The sequence below is a fragment of the Bufo bufo genome, chromosome 9 (genome assembly GCF_905171765.1).
Source record: "Bufo bufo chromosome 9, aBufBuf1.1, whole genome shotgun sequence".
NCBI lineage: Eukaryota > Metazoa > Chordata > Amphibia > Anura > Bufonidae > Bufo > Bufo bufo.
Genome location: NC_053397.1, coordinates 51,880,835 through 51,902,924, shown reverse-complemented (window position 1 = coordinate 51,902,924; position 22,090 = coordinate 51,880,835). Strand labels below are relative to the sequence as shown.

General features: G+C 42.9%; 1 protein-coding gene across 1 annotated transcript in view; it reads right to left on the bottom strand.

Moving 5' to 3' along the window:
- The window catches only part of ABCA4 (ATP binding cassette subfamily A member 4), a 208,005-nt gene that overhangs the window by 27,439 nt on the left and 158,476 nt on the right, over positions 1-22,090 (bottom strand). Inside the window, 5 exon segments of the mRNA XM_040408736.1 lie at positions 13,375-13,481; positions 14,586-14,648; positions 15,768-15,888; positions 16,842-16,971; positions 20,424-20,547. Coding sequence (XP_040264670.1) covers positions 13,375-13,481; positions 14,586-14,648; positions 15,768-15,888; positions 16,842-16,971; positions 20,424-20,547 — 545 coding nt within the window.

Here is a 22,090-nt window from a genome sequence, read left to right as displayed (position 1 = left end):
TTACGTGTCGTTGCGGCGCGGCGGGCGGCGGTCCCATCGGGTCCCCGTGCTGCTGTAATGGGGACTCGATGGCATGGAAGGCAGCGTGATGCCTTCTTTAGGCATCGGCGCTGCCTTCCGGTGACGAGCCTGTGAGATCCAGCCGCTGGATCTCACAGCCAGGAAACTGTATGAGTAATACACACTGTATTACTCATACAGCCAATGGACTCCAATACAGAAGTATTGGAATGCATTGTAAAGGGGATCAGACCCCCAAAAGTTGAAGTCCCAAAGTGGGACAAAAAACTTTGCAAGAGAGCACCAAACATGGGACGTTCAAAGGTGGAAGAAAGTTTTATTCTCGGATGAGAAAAAATGTAACCTTGATGGTCCTGATGGTTTCCAATGTTACTGGCATGACAAGCAGATCCCACCTGAGATGTTTTCTACGCGCCACAGTGGAGGGGGCGCCATAATGGTCTGGGGTGCTTTTTCCTTCAGTGGAACGCTGGCTATGTTCAGATGTTGCAGAGAGTATTCCTCATGACTGAGGGCCCTCGTCTGTGTGGTAACGACTGGGTTTTTCAACAGGACAACGCTACAGTACACAATGCCCGCAGTACAAGGGACTTCTTCCAGGAGAATAACATCACTCTTTTGGCCCATCCTGCGTGTTCCCCTGATCTAAATCTAATTGAGAACCTTTGGGGATGGATGGCAAGGGAAATTCACAAAAATGGACAACAGTTCCAGACAGTAGATGGCCTTCGTGCGGTCGTCTGTAGTGTACGGGGACTGTAATGCCCGTCACTACAGAAGGGTCACTTTTGTGCTGTCGTCCCCCCCCTTATTTATGGGGAAGTTGGTATAAGTCATCTTTATAAACTGTAATGCTATGTATTTCCCTGTTACCGTGAAACTTGCATGTACAGGCCTGCTAGGGGTGTCATTCCAGCTCTTAGTCACTAGAGGGAGCTAGGGAGCCCTAGGTTATATAAGGCCCAGTCAGGGAAAGGAGAGTCAGTCTAAAGTCAGTCTAGTCTAAAGTCAGTCTACAGCAGTTGGAGTTTAGACTATGTCAGAGTCAAGTCCAGGCCGGAAGCCTGCAGACCAGGAGAGGGTATTGCAGTCCCTGTAACCGGGTTCCAGATTCAAAGAGAAGGTTCCCCTCCTGAGTTCACCTATGCAGAAGCAGGAACACCTCAGTTAAAGAGCCTGAGGAAGCTGAGAGAGAGACAGAGGCAAAGCTCAGAAAAGCAAGAGGTACTCAAGACAACAGAGGAGGTACTTGATAAAGATAAAACCAAGGATATACGCCAGAGCTAGGGCATTGTGCCTTGGAGAAGAGTTTCTATGTTCCAGGATCAGTCAGGAATAGAGTGCAAGCTGCCTGTACTATAAGTCCTGTGTTTAACACTCTGAAGTCACCTTGCTATATATTGCCTGCATCAAATGTACTGCAACCAACTGTCTTCAAAGGAACTGCGCTTCCATCTATGTCCATGTATGATGACTACTAAAGTTTGAGTTCTGCTTTAACATCACGTGGTTCCTCAGTTATTCCTGCTATCAGCAAACGGCGTGCCACCGTTTAATTGGCACTGGCGTCACGAACATTTCCTATCATCCCCTGCCCTTGCAGAGAGTCAGCCGTCTCAGGTTAGTGTCATGATTGCACTACAACACCCAGGAACACTATTAACCCTAACTTGAGTACGCTGCACGTCTTCACCACTTGGAGAAATGTTCCCACTCACCTCATGGAAACGCTTGCATCAAGCATGCCGAAATGAATTTTTGAAGTGATGAACAATAACTGGGGAGCTACTCATTACTGAGTTCATGTTTGGAGGTTGGATTTCTGTTTTGGGGGGTTTTCGTTTTTTTTTGGAGGTGTGGTCCTAAACTTCAGCTGAAAAACAGCCTGTTTCAGTTTATTCGTTGTTTTCATTAAATTGAATGCTCAAAAAATGTTTTGTCTCACTCCCATTTCTTCTTGTTGCATGTTGAAGCTCTACTTGGAACCTTGTTAAGATCCAGCCATGCTAAATATGATTTTTTGCCATTTTTCAAGTGGTCTTAAACTTTTGATCAGGACTGTATTAGGTATCGCCGCATCCGTAATAACCTGATCTATAAAAATATCACATGACTTAACCCCTCAGGTGAACACCTTAAAAAAAAATAAAAAATAGTGTAAAAAAAAGCCATTTTTTTGTCACCTTACATCACACAAAGTGTAATAGCAAGTGATAAAAAAAAAGTCATATGCACCCCAAAATAGTGCCAATCAAACCGTCATCTCATCCCGCAAAAATCATACCCTACCCAAGATGATCGCCCAAAAAATCATTGTGTAAACTTACATAATTTAAAAAATAGGTATCGCCGCGTCCGTGACAACCTGCTCTATAAAAAATACCACATGATCTAACCTGTCAGATGAATGTTGTAAATAACAAAAAATAAAAACAGTGCCAAAACAGCTATTTCTACAAAAAGTGTAAAATAGAGCAACCAAAAATCATATGTACCCTATAATAGTACTAACAAAACTGCCACCCTATCCCGTACTTTCTAAAATTGGGTCACTTTTTTGGAGTTTCTACTCTAGGGGTGCATCAGAGGGGCTTCAAATGGGACATGGTGTCAAAAAAACAGTCCAGCAAAATCTGCCTTCCAAAAACCGTATGGCATTCCTTTCCTTCTGCGCCCTGCCGTGTGCCCGTACAGCAGTTTACAACCATATATGGGGTGTTTCTGTAAACTACTGAATCAGAGCCATAAATATTGAGTTTTGTTTGGCTGTTTACCCTTGCTTTGTAACTGGAAAAAAATTATTAAAATGGCAAATCTGCCAAAAAAGTGAAATCTTGAAATTTTATCTCTATTTTCCATTAATTCTTGTGGAACACCTAAAGGGTTAACAAAGTTTGTAAAATCAGTTTTAAATACCTTGAGGGGTGTAGTTTCTAAAATGGGGTCACTTTTTTGGAGTTTCTATTCTATTCTAGGGGTACATCAGGGGGGCTTCAAATGGAACATGGTGTCAAAAAACCAGACCAGCAAAATCTGCCTTCCAAAAACCGTATGGCATTCCTTTCCTTCTGTGCCCTGCCGTGTGCCCGTACAGCAGTTTATGACCACATATGGGGTGTAAACTACAGAATCAGGGCCATAAATATTAAGTTTTGTTTGGCTATTAACCCTTGCTTTGTAACTGGAAAAAAATTATTCAAATGGAAAATCTGCCAAAAAAGTGAAATTTTGAAATGTTATCTTTATTTTCCATTATTCTTGTAGAACACCTAAAGGGTTAACAAAGTTTGTAAAATAAGTTTTGAATACCTTGAGGGGTGTAGCTAGAATGGGGTCATTTTTGAGTGGTTTCTATTATGTAAGCCTCACAAAGTGACTTCAGATCTGAACTGGTCCTTAAAAAGTGGGTTTTTGAAAATTTCTAAGCCTTGTAACATCCTCAAAAAATAAAATGTCATTCCAAAAATGATCCAATCATGAAGTAGACATATGGGGAATGTAAAGTAATAACTATTTTTGTACGTAATACTATGTATTATAGAAGTAGAGAAATTGAAAATTGGAAATTTGCAAATTTTTCAAAATTTTTGGTAAATTTGGTATTTTTTTTATAAATAAAAAAGAATTTTTTTTACTCCATTTTACCAGTGTCATGAAGTACAATATGTGACGAAAAAACAATATCAGAATGGCCTGGATAAGTCAAAGCATTTTAAAGTTATCACCACATAAAGTGACACTGGTCAGATTTGCAAAAAATGGCCTGGTCCTTAAGGTGAAAATGAGCCTGGTCCCTAAGGGGTTAAGGCTGTTAGAAGCTTTATATATTGGCTTTCATTTGTCAGTAAATTCTATGATAACATTCATATAGTAAAAATGTCATAATTGCAACAGGAAAAAAACATATAAACATTTGAAAACTATTCTAAGGAATCTGCGTATGTTGTCATTTGTAAGCTCTCTCTACTACGTCATGGACCTATAGCTCACTTACCAACAATTAGGTTGGTAAAATCCAAACTCCGCCCCTGGGATCGCTCACTTATGGGTGGGGTTATCATCATTAGTTATAATGGCTTGATTTGTCTGGGGAGCAATCATCGGGGTAAATAAAATGGCAGCCGTCCTATTAGTACACACAAAACCTGTCCTAATCGCACAACAGGAAGATTTACTTCAGAACACTGAGCTAAAAGAGCTGCCTCCTCTCTGCTTGACAGGGATTATGATCCTGAATACAGCTGATAAGATCTTCAACTGAATCTTTGTAGGAATGGAGTTCATGAGGAGACATGAAGTACAGAGAGGACGGACAGGACAGACTGCGGTAATGTGGGGCTGTGGTAATGGAGACTGCATACAAGTGCTGCTGCTCATCAGTCACCCTCTCACCCTCTTCTCATCTCTCCTCATCATCTCCATTCCCACAGAGATGACAGAGCAGAGAGGAGGATGAGGCAGCTCTTTACCTTAATGTTGTGAAGTAACTTGTACAGCTGTGTGATTAGGACAGGTTTTGTCTGTACTAATAGGACGGCGGCCATTTTATTTCTCCTAACGATTGCTTCCTAGACAAAACGAGCCCTTATAACTAATGAAAGGTATTTGGGAATATATTTATAATAAAGTAATATTTAAGTATTTTAATTTTTTTAAATTCCCGGAGAACCCTTTTAAGAAAAAGGGAAAATGCATCACTTCTCATATCCCTACGGTTCAATGTCCTCCTCTCATCACTTTCTACCAATGCAACAGTCTTGATAGAACTTATGATGCCCTGAGGAATAACATGTGAAAAGGCAGCAAAGTGCAAATCGATGATGGTGCGCAGAAATCTAATATTTACAGCAATGGTCTAATACTTGGCTTAGAACAGGTCTTTGTAAATGGTATTGCTTGCAATCTGGTAAGCCTAATAACAATAAAGTATCTTGTATTAAAAAAAAAAGCTGCAAGTATTGTACTTTTTATTTTATTTGATCTGTCTATTTATTTCATACATTATTTTGCTGTCATTGGTTCTTAAAAACCTAATAAAAAACTATTGAACACCAAAAAGCTGCAAGTATAATAGAACTGCTGAGTATACCGTATGTATAATGGGCTTACCTATAGGTATTAGCACAGGTTGTCCTGTCCAGGTATGTCAGATACAAAGCTGCATTGGGTGTAAGATGAAGGCATTCTCATTCTGTTAGAACATCTCCACCAAAGGGGAGGTCTGGTTGGCAGGGGTCTGACTGCTGGGGCCCCTGCCGGTCCCAAGAACAGGGTCCTGTCACTGTGTACCCTTGTTTGAATGAAGCGGTAGTTGCTATGGGTTGACAACTTTTTCCTTTTATGGGCAGTAATGTACTGGATAACATAGATTATGCAGCGTAAATAGGTTATAGATGATAAATTACTGGTGCCTGTTGGCCCGTAGTGGTGTCTATTGGGCAAATGATCCAAGACTGCCTTGTGCTCTCCATTAAACACTAACTGATGCAGATGCCTTAAAGGGGTTTTCCGGGTACAGATCTGAACCCAGACATATCCCTTCTTCCCCCACTCAGCTCCTCATGAGCGGACATTTCATGCTCCGATGCTCTCCCTTGCCCTGCACTGAATCGTGCAGGGAAAGGGCTTTTTCTGGAGATCCGGTGACATATCGGGCTCTCCATGAGTAAGTTCGGCGGAGACTTCTGCCTAGCAGTGAGCCTGGTGAAGTCACTGGCACTAATGGTTGGGCTTTAGCACTGCCCTAGCCTGTAAAATGGCTAGGGCAGCGCTAAAGCCCGCCCATCTGTGCCGGTGATGTCACCGGGAACACTGCTAGGCAGAAGTCTCTGGCTAGCAGTGCTAGAATATAACAAAAAAGCCCTTGCCCTGCACTGTTCATTGCAGAGTAGAGGGCGAGGGGCTGAGTGGGGGAAGAAGGTGATATGTCCGGGTTCAGCTCTGAACCTGCACAACCCCTTTAATAGAAACAGAGCCTTAATATACTGAATAGCGTATTAGAAATAACACCAATTTGTGTCTCGTTTGGAGGTGAGGGGTGGTCTTACACAAAGCACAAACCTCTCCAATTTAGTAAAGCACTAAATAGAAGATACAAATGGTGGTAAAATTGTGGTGAAAAATAAAAAAAATATACAATATATTTTTATTTCTTTTAAAGAGGTTGTGCCAAGTTTCTAAGTTATCCCCTATCCACAGGATCGCTGGAGGTCTGACCAATGGGACTCCCATTGATCCGAAGAATGGGGTCTCGTTCCCCCCATATGATACAGCGGCAGGTCGAACATGCGCCCTGCCACTCCATTCATTCTCTATGGGACCTCCGGGAATAGATGAGCACTGTACTTGGCTATCTTTGGCAGTCCCGTAAAGAAAGAATGGATCAGCAGGGTACATGCCAAACCTGCTGCCTCATCAGATTGGGGCCGCTCCTGCCTGCTGCCTCATCAGATTGGGGCCGCTCCTGCCTCATCAGATTGGGGCCGCTCCTGCCTGCTGCCTCATCAGACTAATCTTTTGTTGGCAGCACATCGCCTCGTGTAAACAGTGGATGTGCTGCTGACAATAATGAAAAATGTGTGGGTGGCAAACAATCGTAATATTATTGTTCATCCCCCATTTAGTTTACATCAGGCTGTGTTAAAATGAGCGCAAATGACTTGAAAATAAGTAAATGTAAAAGGATTCGATCTTCATGCTGATACCAATTCAGACTAAAGCTGAAGACCTGAGCAATCTGAGACAGACTGGTCACTAAGGACGCGCTGTCATAAAATGCGTTAGTTTAAGAGGTTGGCTACTTTCTGGTTACTCTTTATCAATGTGTCTGCAAATCACTCAGTTTCCTTCATATTGCCCCTCAGTGTGCCTGCTGCCATATTGCCCCTCAGTGTGCCTGCTGCCATATTGCCCCCAGTGTGCCTGCTGCCATATTGCCCCCAGTGTGCCTGCTGCCATATTGCCCCTCAGTGTGCCTGCTGCCATATTGCCCCCAGTGTGCCTGCTGCCATATTGCCCCCAGTGTGCCTGCTGCCATATTGCCCCCAGTGTGCCTGCTGCCATATTGCCCCTCAGTGTGCCTGCTGCCATATTGCCCCCAGTGTGCCTGCTGCCATATTGCCCCCAGTGTGCCTGCTGCCATATTGCCCCCAGTGTGCCTGCTGCCATATTGCCCCCAGTGTGCCTGCTGCCATATTGCCCCCAGTGTGCCTGCTGCCATATTGCCCCCAGTGTGCCTGCTGCCATATTGCCCCCAGTGTGCCTGCTGCCATATTGCCCCCAGTGTGCCTGCTGCCATATTGCCCCCAGTGTGCCTGCTGCCATATTGACCACAGTGTGTCTGCTGCCATATTGCCCCCAGTGTGCCTGCTGCCATATTGCCCCAGTGTGCCTGCTGCCATATTGCCCCAGTGTGCCTGCTGCCATATTGCCCCCAGTGTGCCTGCTGCCATATTGCCCCCAGTGTGCCTGCTGCCATATTGCCCCCAGTGTGCCTGCTGCCACATTGCCCCCAGTGAGCCTGCCGCCATTTTGCCCCCAGTGCGCCTGCCGCCATATTGCCCCCAGTGCGCCTGCCGCCATATTGCCCCCAGTGTGCCTACATTGCCACATCACGCTGCTTATAGGAGTGGCACTGCTGCGGCAGTACTCACACTTTTTTCTCATCAGCCATCCATAACACAGACGGGCCACAAAAAACGAGGTCATTGGCCGGATATTGCCGGCAGGCCTAGTGTTTGACACATATGGTATAAGGGATTAATGAATGAGGTGTCTAGTCATACTGTGTATGGAAGTAGGGAGAAATGGGAAAAAGAGATGGAAGACGCTGAATGGGAGGCAGTGATTAAATCAGTTCAGAATGTTTCCCGTAAGAATAATCATAAGCTTATTCAATTGAAAACTGTACATCAGTTATATTATACACCAGCTGTGTTACTTATTATTGGTGTACCAATATTGCTGTTCCTCATTACCCCCCGATTGGTTATACTAGGGGATCCTTCGGGAGTGCAAAGGTGCAGGGAGTTAATTATACAATTATTATTTTTGGCTAGACTGATTATGATCCGACTTTCGGCAGTGGTATAATCTAACACACAAAATAAGGAGGTATTAAGAACTTTATGCTAAGAAATTGTTAAATACAATAGATGGAGAAAATATCAAACGATATGGAAAGTTTGGATTTCTTTTTTTTTTCTTTTTTTTCCCTCGCCTCTCTCTCTTCTCGACGGTCCAGTTTTGTTTTGCTTTGGATATGTATGGGTGGGTAGGGTTGAAGTAGGTGGGGGGAGCTACGGGATTGAAGATATAACATAATGTGTAATATATTTTTTTTTAAACAGGATAGGGGACAACTTACCGCTTGCTGGGGGGTATGACCTCTGAGACCCCCACAATCCTGGGCCCCAAGGTCCAATTCAATTTTTAACCAAACAGTCCTAAGCAGTTTCAGCCTGAATTGGCATCAGCATCAAGATAGGATCATTTGACAGCTCCCCAAACCTATGTCTAATTGGAGACTGAACAAGTCTTTGCTCGATTCTCTGGACAATACTAAGAAGATTACAGAGCTGCTTGAGGAGTACTTCAGACTGAATGTAAAATATGGGTCTATTTGGGAAGCACACAAAACGGTAGTCAGAGGCCACTTAATAGGACTAGGTTCTTACATTAAAAAGCAAAAAGAACAACAAATATTGGCCCTGTCTGGGCAAATCCAGAAACTTGAAAATATTCATAAGAAACAAATATCTGAGAAGATCTTGAGCCAACTTACATTACTTAGATCAACCCTTAAGAACATTCTGAATGTCCGCACAGCCAAACTATTATGCACATGGCGACAAAGCCTCAAAGTTTATGCACTCACAGATTAAAAAACGGAAAACCAAATCCTATATTTATAAGATCTGATCTCCCTCTTCAAACCCTCTAAGAAACACAGAAGAAATAGCTTCCCAGTTCAAAGACTTTTATGAAAGTCTATACAATATCACCCCCCCCCCCTCCTTCATTGAATAATGTAGACGACAAGATTGCAGTGATAGATGATTGGTTGGCTTCTCTCAGCCTGCCCTCTCTCTCAGCAGAACAGTCCAAGCTTCTACTTAAACCATTTACAATCCAGGAATTAAATGAAGTACTAAAAAATACCCCCCTTCATAAGAGTCCAGGCCCGGATGGTCTGCCGTTGATATAATATCGTACTTTTCGTGATGCCCTATTGCCTAAGTTTTTAGACCTGTGCAACGGGGCATTAAATGGAGAGCCCCTACTGTCCCAGATGTTAATGGCACATATCACAATTATACCTAAGGAAAGAAAGACAACTCTATTTGCGCTAATTACAGACCTATATCACTCCTTAACACTGATCTCAAAATGTTTGCCAAACTCTTAGCCTTCGGCTAAAACCGATTCTTTTTGTGGCTGGGAGAGAGGGCAGAATAAATACCACTAGATAAATACATATTATAAATTACGCTAGTAGCTGTCGAGTGCCTTTAGTATTATTAGGCACTGACGCCGAAAAGGCGTTCGACCGCATCGACTGATTGTTCATGAAAAGGGCTCTTAACAAATTTGGAATACCCGAACAATTTATCTCTACCATCATGGCAATGTATAACAAACCCACAGCCAAGGTCCTGGTAAATGGCACATTATCCCCCCTCCCCCTGCATACCAATAATGGGACCCACCAGGGATGCCCCCTGTCGCCCCTATTATTTGTTCTCACAGTAGAATGTCTGTTTCAGGCAATTAGACAAGATGATAGAATAAAGGGTATTTATCTGCAGGGGACACAACACCACCTTGCCGCATTCGCGGATGATCTCTTGGTAATAATAACAAACCCAGATTCAGCATTTCCCGCCATTCAAAATATATTTGACTTCTTTGGGAAGATATCTAATTTCCTGATAAATCCAACCAAATCTTAAGTTCACAATGTGACTCTAGACTTACAATCGCAAAATAGATTGCAACTGATTACACCCTATCAATGGTCCAATGTCTCTCTGAAATTTCTGGGAATTTGGTTAACAGCGGACCCAAATGATTTATACAAAGTAAACTTTCAGGAACTACCCAAAGCCATAGGCCAAACCATTAATACGTGGGATATCCAATTCTCATCTTGGTTTGGTAGACGCTCATTAATTAAAACGGTATTACTACCTAAGATTCTATATTACCTACAGACCTTACCAATACCCCTCCCTCAAACTTTCTTTACACAACTGCAAACTATCTTCTCCAAATTCCTGTGGCATAGGAAAAGCCTAGACTTAAATAACACTACACCACATTACCTTCTTCGCAGGGTGGGATGGGATTGCCGGATATACACAGTTATTACTTAGCTATTCAAGGGGTACAGTGTTTGGAATGGTTTCACCACTCAGAATCCCGTCTAGACATACAAGTTGAACAAGCAATTAACTGCATCCCACTAAGGTCCCTCCTTTTATCGGACAAACATACGTCCCATACAAAACTTTTTAGCCCCTTAACAAAAAATACACTACGTGCAGAATTATTAGGCAAATGAGTATTTTGACCACATCATCCTCTTTATGCATGTTGTCTTACTCCAAGCTGTATAGGCTCGAAAGCCTACTACCAATTAAGCATATTAGGTGATGTGCATCTCTGTAATGAGAAGGGGTGTGGTCTAATGACATCAACACCCTATATCAGGTGTGCATAATTATTAGGCAACTTCCTTTCCTTTGGCAAAATGGGTCAAAAGAAGGACTTGACAGGCTCAGAAAAGTCAAAAATAGTGAGATATCTTGCAGAGGGATGCAGCACTCTTAAAATTGCAAAGCTTCTGAAGCGTGATCATCGAACAATCAAGCGTTTCATTCAAAATAGTCAACAAGGTCGCAAGAAGCGTGTGGAAAAACCAAGGCGCAAAATAACTGCCCATGAACTGAGAAAAGTCAAGCATGCAGCTGCCAAGATGCCACTTGCCACCAGTTTGGCCATATTTCAGAGCTGCAACATCACTGGAGTGCCCAAAAGCACAAGGTGTGCAATACTCAGAGACATGGCCAAGGTAAGAAAGGCTGAAAGACGACCACCACTGAACAAGACACACAAGCTGAAACGTCAAGACTGGGCCAAGAAATAAGGTTTTATGGACTGATGAAATGAGAGTGAGTCTTGATGGGCCAGATGGATGGGCCCGTGGCTGGATTGGTAAAGGGCAGAGAGCTCCAGTCCGACTCAGACGCCAGCAAGGTGGAGGTGGAGTACTGGTTTGGGCTGGTATCATCAAAGATGAGCTTGTGGGGCCTTTTCGGGTTGAGGATGGAGTCAAGCTCAACTCCCAGTCCTACTGCCAGTTTCTGGAAGACACCTTCTTCAAGCAGTGGTACAGGAAGAAGTCTGCATCCTTCAAGAAAAACATGATTTTCATGCAGGGCAATGCTCCATCACACGCGTCCAAGTACTCCACAGCGTGGCTGGCAAGAAAGGGTATAAAAGAAGAAAATCTAATGACATGACCTCCTTGTTCACCTGATCTGAACCCCATTGAGAACCTGTGGTCCATCATCAAATGTGAGATTTACAAGGAGGGAAAACAGTACACCTCTCTGAACAGTGTCTGGAAGGCTGTGGTTGCTGCTGCACGCAATGTTGATGGTGAACAGATCAAAACACTGACAGAATCCATGGATGGCAGGCTTTTGAGTGTCCTTGCAAAGAAAGGTGGCTATATTAGTCACTGATTTGTTTTTGTTTTGTTTTTGAATGTCAGAAATGTATATTTGTGAATGTTGAGATGTTATATTGGTTTCACTGGTAAAAATAAATAATTGAAATGGGTATATATTTGTTTTTTGTTAAGTTGCCTAATAATTATGCACAGTAATAGTCACCTGCACACACAGATATCCCCCTAAAATAGCTAAAACTAAAAACAAACTAAAAACTACTTCCAAAAATATTCAGCTTTGATATTAATGAGTTTTTTGGGTTCATTGAGAACATGGTTGTTGTTCAATAATAAAATTAATCCTCAAAAATACAACTTGCCTAATAATTCTGCACTCCCTGTACAGTCCATATATGGAACCACAACCTTAAACGCTTTCTGATCTATACCCCAATATCTCCTCTTTTACAATTAAGAGATATATTGTGGGATGCGACACCCCAATTCCTTCAGACCCTCCTGAAATCTCTCAGACGACTCACCTCCCCAATCATTGATTTGCTAGACCCGCAGGGTTACATGCTAGAAAACTGGGAGCAATACATTCAATTACCTTCCCTGTCCTACCTCCATTTGACACATATTAAACCTACCTTAAATCACTACTACCAGTAAATACTACAACTCCGACTCATTTTGAAACTAGAGTTCTACATTTGAAAGAACCTACTAAAAAGATAACTACTATATATGCTGAAATACTTCAACATAATAAACCAGAAAGTTTGTCGTTTATGAAAAAATGGGAGAGTGACTTACAGCTCACACTGTCACAAACTTCCCATAATAAATGTCTTGCACTTACCCCAAAAATCTCCACCTGTGTTTGCCTACAGGAGAACTTTTACAAGATTCTTACAGGGTGGTACTACACCCCGGAGGTCTTACACAAAATATATACAGATGTTAGTAACCTGTGCTGGCGCTGTAAACAAGAACCCGGAACATTTATACACATATGGTGGCACTCTATCTATATAGCTCCCTTTTGGAAGACAATATGCTCTACACTAAATGAGATTTGTAAGTCTAAAATTCATCCTACACCACAACTTTGCCTACTGAACCTGATGGATCCGATATCACTCCCTAGACATGCAAAAAAATTGATGACTTCTTTGTTGGCTTCAGTAGTAATAAATGATGCAGGATCTATCTATATAGAACACATATGGCACATACATGGTTAAAGCTAGCCTGCCGTATGGTCTAGTTTAGAATAGATTATACGCCATAGGGGCACAGTTATTAAGACCGGAGTTTTAGATGCCGGTCTTAATAAAGCCCTAAACTGGCGGGCGGTGGATTCGCCGAAGTTATGAAGAGGCACCGGTCAGTTCTAAATGTAAGACAGCTTCTGAGCGGTCTTACATTTAGACCATTTTCTACGCCTAAAACAGGCATAGAAAATGGGCCCATCCCCTTCCCCACCCACACCACACCGACAATTTTAGACCTGGCGTGAGTGGGGCGAAGTTGAAGATAGCGGCGCAACTAACCGTTGCACCACTTTCTGAGCCTGAAATACTCCTAATTTAGGTGTATTTTAGTATAGTAAATGACCCGCATAGTCTTTAAGGCTTCACTAGGGTCCCCTGTTCCTCTAAAACCAGATTTACCTGTATCCAGCCACTGTAGCATCTCCTGATGTCACCTCAATGTCTCCAGTCAGCATCTTGAATGTGGTGGTCTTTCCAGCCCCGTTCACACCCAGAAGACCAAAACACTAGATGAAAGAAATATAAATTATGTGCAGTGCACCAACAGATGATCAGACCCGGATAAATACTGCTGTTTGGTTTCTATCCCAGTTATCAATATCTCCTATATTTGTCTACATAAAACTTTGGGCTATAGCCAGTGTTATTGTTCAGAGCTTCATTCAACAAACCGCTGGCTTCAGAGCTGAAATCTCCCAGTATTTTTTTTTAGGTTTATGGTGTGGCAGAGAGTACTTTGGAGATCTGCATTCTGAATCATCATTACACCAGACATTCTTGTAGGGCCATCTTACTGGCCCTGAATATTATAGGAGCTCAACTAAGCTGTTAAAGAATATCCATGGCTAATCTGTAGGACAGGCCATCATGTCAGATCCATGAAGGTCTGACTCCTGGTACTCCCGCTGATCAGCAGGGTATTGCATATTCATGCTGTTCAATTGGATGGGACAAAGTTGAAATATTCTGCACTGCCAATGGTGTGCAGGTAGATATGAGCACCACAGCCCTTCAAACAGCTGATCGACAGGACCCCCACCGATCTGATATTGATGGCCCGTCCTATGAATAGGCCATCAATATCCTGAAGTTGGAAAAACTTGGGGGGTCATTTATTAAGACCGGCTATATAAATGGGTCTGCATCCGTTCCACAATTTTTTTGGAACGGGTGTGGACCCATTCATTTCAATGGGGCCGCAAAAGATGCGGACAGCGCACAGTAGTTCCGTTGCTAGAAAATGATGAATATATGGGCCTATTGGCCTGTCCCCTCCGCTGCCCACGCCACGCCAACTTCTTTTAGACCCGGCGTGAGCGGGGAAAACTTGCAGATTGCTGCACAAATAACCTTTGCGCCGCAATCTCCGCCAGAAATACGCCTAATATAGGCGTATTTCTGGATAATAAATGACCCCCTTGGTTTTTATGTTCTTCACCTATACTTGCTTTCAAATCCATGGCAATCTATGTATAAAAATGCCGCCTGCACGGGCATGATAGTCTTGCTTATATTTTGTAATGTCTAGTTTTATACTGAGCACATAAAAATTTCAACAACCGAGTAAAATCTCATAGTTTACCCCAATTTTGTTTCCCTCCTGAACATACCTCTCCAGGCCGTACACCGATGCAGAGTTTGTCCACAGCAGGGCTATGTTTGCCAGCATAAGTCTGCATCAAATAGTAAAAAAAATATATGATTTCTCTCTGAATAATTTCTCTTTATTCCATTTTTTTTTTTTACAAGAAGAGATTTTGCAGAAATGTTTGCTTACTTTGGAAATTGATCATTTTTACCTTTATGACATCATTACTTGTAGGGTCAGATTTAAAGGGGTTGTCCCACCAGCACCTGGATCTGAACACTTTTGTAATTGCATGTAATTACAAATTTAGTATAGCCGCTGAGTTATTCAATTAAATGTATCTGTATAGCTCCACCTGCTGTTTTTTTATTTTTTTATTTCTCTGTCCACCTTACCGAGGGGGGTGCACACGCTCAGTTCCATCCTTTAACTGGCTACTGAGCTTCCATAGGGAGAGAGATGCAGCAATAAAGACATGTCTCGTGTGCTGCAGCAGAAAGGGCACACCACCCGAGCTGGCAGCATGATATAAATCTAGCAAAGCAATAGGAACAATGAAGATTTCTGGATCCATGGGAGGTACAGGGCTGGTTCTAGCTTTGTTAGAAAGAGATTGTCCTGTACTGTATGATGTCTGATTTTCATTTTTTACATTAATCGTGGAATAACCCCTTTAAAAGTGGGTTTCCACTCCTTTTATACCAATGGCCTATCATTGTTCTGCTGCAGCTTTACTGGACTTCTCAGTGGTAACTTGCCCCCAAGCTGTACGTGACCTAGCAGTGAGGTGCCGCTTGGGGACAAGTTACCACTGAGGCCAGTAATTGGCTGCAGCAGTGCACATGACCCCCATCCCTGCAGAAATTGCCAGGCGCAGACTGAGAATCCAGTGAAGAGAGCCCGGGAGCCACAGAGCTGGAATGGAGCGTTGGGAAGCAGGTACGAGAAGGGGGGAGGATTTAAAAAACAAATCCTGGACATTCCATTCCCCCATGAGTATCCCAAATTGATCAACGGTGATATTTGTGTCCTACTTTATCCAAATATGACTTTACATTTATGACATAAAGGTCTCCAAGCACCCTGCCGAATTATACAGTTATTTTAAATATGACCATGAATTTTCTTCTAATTAGACTACAAGAAATCTTGTGTCATTTGGAACATAATCTATTGTCACCTCAAAACCAACGCAATGCTTTACCTTTGTCAATTCCTTTAGTCGTAAGATATCATTCTTCCCTCCACCTTTCAGCACTCTCTGTCTCTCCTGAGCAACATCTTCATCCTCTCCTTCAATGAGATCCTTCGGAGGTTCTGCAAACCTAAAGTACCCACGGAAATCAACACCAGAATAGGTATTCCTAATATATCCCTACTTAAAGGGAATCTGTCGTCAGAAAAAGACCTGGTGCTTAAAATTGCTTAAATTAAGTTTTTAATGTTTTTGGTGCTTTTTGTTTTATTTTTCCATGTGCCTATCTATAAAAAAAAAGAAAGAAAACCATGCACTTTTCACACTGGCCACTAAGACTAATAGTATGTCGAGACTTTCTGTTCTGTACAAGTAACTTTTCAGTGCCCAGCATAATTTGATCACAGGCAGGATTGCAATGGCAGATATCACCTCACAATAGGTGATCTCACAGCTTATCTACTCCCTCCTGACCTCTGCACAGGTCACACTGCATGTCTACAAAATTCTCCTATAGAAGTCAATAGGGTCCCCTCCTGTCTATGGCCCATGTGGCAGCTGTCAAAGAGAAAGTGTTGACATATTTTAGTGGCCAGAGCAAAAACTGCACGATTTTATGTAAAAAAAGATATATATATAGATGGAGACATAGAAGCTTTAAAAATAAAAAATATCAAAAATTCTAATAAAAAACCTTTTAACATAAAAAGTTGATTTAAACAATCTTCTCAACATGTATAGGCTTCCTTATGAGCTTCAGCTGGATTTGTGCTTATACTCTTCAGCTACTGTGAAGAAGCAGGGCTGCAATATAAAGCATAAGGGACGGACAGATCAGCATTTTGTACCACTGAGGAGACAAGAGATGTATTTCAGACTTCCTTAGACCCCCCCAATTCTTTGTACAACTCACTCTTAAAGCCAAGAATCCTTTTTGAGTCATGTACGTGCTGAAATACACTAGAATGTACTGCCACAATCATTGGATTAGGGACTGAAGACTATTGAGTACTGTCTTGTGTGTTATAATGTACTTGGAGACGTATACCATCTTATCTTTTGAGGCTTCAGGTTATATCTTACCAAGTGCTGAGAAAGAAACGGTTTTGAATAAGGAGATTCAGGCCAAAATATACAACTCCTTCAACAGCCATTGCAAAGATATTTCTTCCCAGGAACTCCCATTGGAAAGGGTTTGTGACATGTTCCTCACCTGAAGAAAACACAGCAGGAAAGGTCAATTTACAACATGTTTCTAGAAGTAAAGCGACCCTCAAGCAAAAATATTTGAATTAACGGAACTCAGTGTCGGACTGGGGTTCCTCAGGCCCACCAGAGGAAATTTCGGGGCCCAAACCATACATCATCAGTAAAGTGTAATAGGCTTTGAATCAAAGATATAGAGTGGACCATAGTGGCAAGTGATTGGCTCCAAAGACAGCTCCAATTTGTTTTTCTCCTGCGGCCCGCTATGGTTTCAAAGACTAGGTTCCCCGGAGGATCCTCTGGGACTCTGGTGGGCCATGGTGACCACCTTTTTATCTTTTTAGTTGCAGATTTGCTAATTCCCAGGCTCCTCTTCTGCCATTTTGAAGCAAGATGGCCGCACCGCTTCTCAGGCTACTATGCATTGATGGCCCAAGACACTTCCTGCTTATCCAGCCCTGATCTTGGCTCACGTGAGCTGGACGTATGCTGGCCAATCCAAGGGCAGCCGGAAGCGTCTTGGGCTACCAAGTGTATGGCGTGCTTGGGTCATCTGAAAAGCAGTGGAGCCATCTTAGTGGGAAGAAGAGTAGCCTGTGAATTGGCAGATCTTCCGCTAAAAAGATGAACAGGAGGCCACCAGGTACAGCGTTTTGTTCATTCCCCAGTTAGGCCGGGTTCACATCTGCGCTTTTAATTCCAGCAGTCTTCTGGTGGATGAACAGACTGCTGGAATTCACTGTATCCGGCTGTACATGCCGGCTTTCGGCCGGACAACTACACACAGCATTTTTTTGTCTGGCTGAAAGCCGGCATATGTGCCGGAAAGCGACTGGATCCCATTACAGTGAATAGGGATCCGGCGGTGCACGCTGGTATCAGGCTATGCCGGAGACGGTAAACTCCGGCGGTCTGTTCCTCTGCTGGAACACGCTGCCGGAGTTTAAAAGAGCAGAAGTGAGCCAAGCCTAGATGTGATTTATTTCTTCTACTGGAGGGTCGCTTTAATACCAGTATTTTATTAAATCTATACAGGTGCAGTACGGCACAGTGCTGACCCTGGATCTATTCTGCCAAGGTATGCTGCATTCTGGGCACTGTTTGATGCCATATGGGCGCTGAATATAATTATGTGGCCAAAGTATGACACTCTGCTGGCACCATAAGGCACTATGCGGACACAACATGGCAGCATGAGCATAAAAGGGCGCTACGCGGGGAAAGTACGGCACGGCATGGGAGCTGTTTAACTCTATGTGGGCAAATGTGGCTTTATTTAAGCAATGAAGGGCATTAAGCCGAAAAAAACGTGGATAGATCCGGCACCCAAATAAAAACAAATTCCTTTATTAACTCAGAACATAGTGGAAAAATATTAAAACCACTGTCTCCTACATGTTTCGGGCATACAAGCCCTTCCTCATAGCATTCCAGATCGTGTGCACCATACCTGTATGGAGGTGAGCTGATCCCAATTTTTTTCCCGCTGTTATTACCTGGGCAACGTATAAGTATGGCACCCTGGGCATTGTGGTTTGCGCTGTGTTTTACACCGGGCACTGCGTGCAGTAAATTGTGCTGCATGGCAATGACTGTCACCGCATGTTATTATATGACTATTATATACCATGAATATGACTATTATATACCATGTCAGTCCATGATGTGGGGGGATAGTACAAACCAGATTCCAAAAAAGTTGGGACACTAAACAAATTGTGAATAAAAACTGAATGCAATGATGTGGAGATGGCAAATGTCAATATTTTATTTGTAATAGAACGTAGATGACAGATCAAACGTTTAATCTGAGTAAATGTATCATTTTAAAGGAAAAATACGTTGATTCGATAAGAGGCTGGAAAAAGTAAATTTGAGCATAACGAAGAGCTGGAAGACCAATTAACACTAATTAGGTCAATTGGCAACATGATTGGGTATAAAAAGAGCTTCTCAGAGTGGCAGTGTCTCTCAGAAGCCAAGATGGGTAGAGGATCACCAATTCCCACAATGTTGCGCAGAAAGATAGTGGAGCAATATCAGAAAGGGGTTACCCAGCGAAAAATTGCAAAGACTTTGCATCTATCATCATCAACTGTGCATAACATCATCCGAAGATTCAGAGAATCTGGAACAATCTCTGTGCGTAAGGGTCAAGGCCGTAAAACCATACTGGATGCCCGTGATCTCCGGGCCCTTAAACGACACTGCACCACAAACAGGAATGCTACTGTAAAGGAAATCACAGAATGGGCTCAGGAATACTTCCAGAAACCATTGTCAGTGAACACAATCCACCGTGCCATCCGCCGTTGCCAGCTGAAACTCTACAGTGCAAAGAAGAAGCCATTTCTAAGCAAGATCCACAAGCTCAGGCGTTTTCACTGGGCCAGGGATCATTTAAAATGGAGTGTGGCAAAATGGAACACTGTTCTGTGGTCAGACGAGTCACGATTCGAAGTTCTTTTTGGAAATCTGGGACGCCATGTCATCCGGACCAAAGAGGACAAGGACAACCCAAGTTGTTATCAACGCTCAGTTCAGAAGCCTGCATCTCTGATGGTATGGGGTTGCATGAGTGCGTGTGGCATGGGCAGCTTGCATGTCTGGAAAGGCACCATCAATGCAGAAAAATATATTCAGGTTCTAGAACAACATATGCTCCCATCCAGACGTCATCTCTTTCAGGGAAGACCCTGCATTTTTCAACAAGATAATGCCAGACCAGATTCTGCATCAATCACAACATCATGGCTGCGTAGGAGAAGGATCCGGGTACTGAAATGGCCAGTCTGCAGTCCAGATCTTACACCTATAGAGAACATTTGGCGCATCATAAAGAGGAAGGTGCAACAAAGAAGGCCCAAGACGATTGAACAGTTAGAGGCCTGTATTAGACAAGAATGGGAGGGCATTCCTATTTCTAAACTTGAGAAACTGGTCTCCTCGGTCCCCAGACGTCTGTTGAGTGTTGTAAGAAGAAGGGGAGATGCCACACAGTGGTGAAAATGGCCTTGTTCCAACTTTTTGGGGATTTGTTGACACCATGAAATTCTGATTCAACATATTTTTCCCTTAAAATGGTACATTTTCTCAGTTTAAACTTTTGTTCCGTGATTTATGTTCTACTCTGAATAAAATATTAGAAGTTGGCACCTCCACATCATTGCATTCAGTTTTTATTCACGATTTGTATAGTGTCCCAACTTTTTTGAAATCCGGTTTGTAGTTGCTTTCACTTTAAGGGGGCTTCATTTTGAGGGCATTGATTATAACCTGCGTGGTAGACTCAGGTGCATACCCGCTAACTGTACTGATTCTTTACCATACAGAGCAGAGCTCATCTTTTCGCAGCAAAGAATCACTTTGAGATGGTTCTCAGGAGCAGCGCTCATCTGTAAACTCAAGAGCAGACGTCTCCATCCCCTACTGACCCTAAGGGAATATCCATGCATTTACCAAAGCGGGCATACACGTCGGTCACGGCTTGATTCATTGCCAAATCGATGAGTCCTCGTCCCAGACAGAAATGAGGGAAGATTAAGAGCAGATCCTTCAGCTTCTCATTGAACTTTAACAAAGACTAAAATAAATCAAACAAAACAATACATTGAAAGAAGTTTTAAAATAAAACACATACAAAAACATCGCTACATGTAAAAATCACAACATTTTGTCAAATACGTTACTTTCTGATGATAGTCTGAAGTGCTAAAGGCGTCCGTATGTCCGTTCCGCGGCCCCTCAAAAAAATGATTATTGTCCGCAGTACAGACAAGGATAGGACTGTTCTATTAGGGGCCAGACTTCCTAAATCAGACATACTGCACCAAACTCCTCCTTTACATAAAAGATAAAAAAACTTTTTTCCTCGGGAACACTGCAATCGATATTCACGAGAGGGTTATCGTTTCAATAAGCAGGATCGGGGAATTATGTCTGGATTCATGGGGTTGATCCTGCTGATAGGTGCTCTTTAAATAAAAAGTACAAGCTGAGTTACAAAACAAATTGCTCCATTTTAAAGAAGGCTTCTCAGACCATAACATTGATGGGCCATTCGGTTCTCAGCAACTGAATGGGACATAGATGCTGTATGTAGTACCAGACATAACCACAGCCACATATATGGCGCTGTGCTGGGGTAAACAATCAGATGATGGATGGGGGTGCCGAAAGTTGCACCCCCCCTCCCACCTCGATAAAATATTGTTGGCCTATCCTAAGCATAGACCATCAATAGTATAGTCTTGAAAAGCCCCCTTCAGAACAGTCTGGCTTTGGTTAAAGATCAGACAATCCTACTTACGATATACATCTGCCTTATCTGACAAAATGAATTTATGATACTACAGAGCTGGGAGCTTACCCTGGGAAGGTAAGAGTCCTACTCGTTTCATGCCACTTGGTGCTCTGAGAACTTCTCCACTTGCATGAAAAAGTGAGCAGTTGTCATAATTTGGGATGAGCGAATACTTAGATCCGAATTTCAGGATAAATTTGATTCGCCGCGAAGCCAAATTTCCTCGTGCTTCGCGGTAGTGAATCAATTTAACCTGAAATTGTGTAACAAAAAAATATAAAAATTATAAATTATATGTACCTGATACATTTGCTCGCAACGGGCCGCCCGTCGCTATCTTGATTAAAGATCTCGGCCGAAATCCCATGAGCGGCGATGCATGATGTCACTGCAGCCCACGCTAGATTTCGCACCAGACCTTCAAGCAAGATGGCGGCGGCCGGCTCGTCGCGAGCAAATGGAGCAGGTAATATATAATTTAAATTTTTTTTTACAGTCTTATGTATATCAGATGCTGCGATCATGTATGAACAGGGCATCTGAGAAGTACAAAGACGGTGGGGGGGGGGGGGGCAAATCGCCACTTCCTGTCATTACACCCACTAATTACAAAGAAATGCGCTTGTTCACTTCAGGGGGACTGCGGGGGGTACGGAGCCCCCTCCTCGTGATTGGCGGGAGTCCCAGTGGTAGCACCCCCACCAATGTAATAGTTATAACTTAAAGAGGACCTTTCACCGCTCCTGACATGCCTGTTTTAATAGCTTCACGCATTCCCGTGTAATAACAATTCTGAAGCCTCTATTCTTGTGGCTCTATGGAG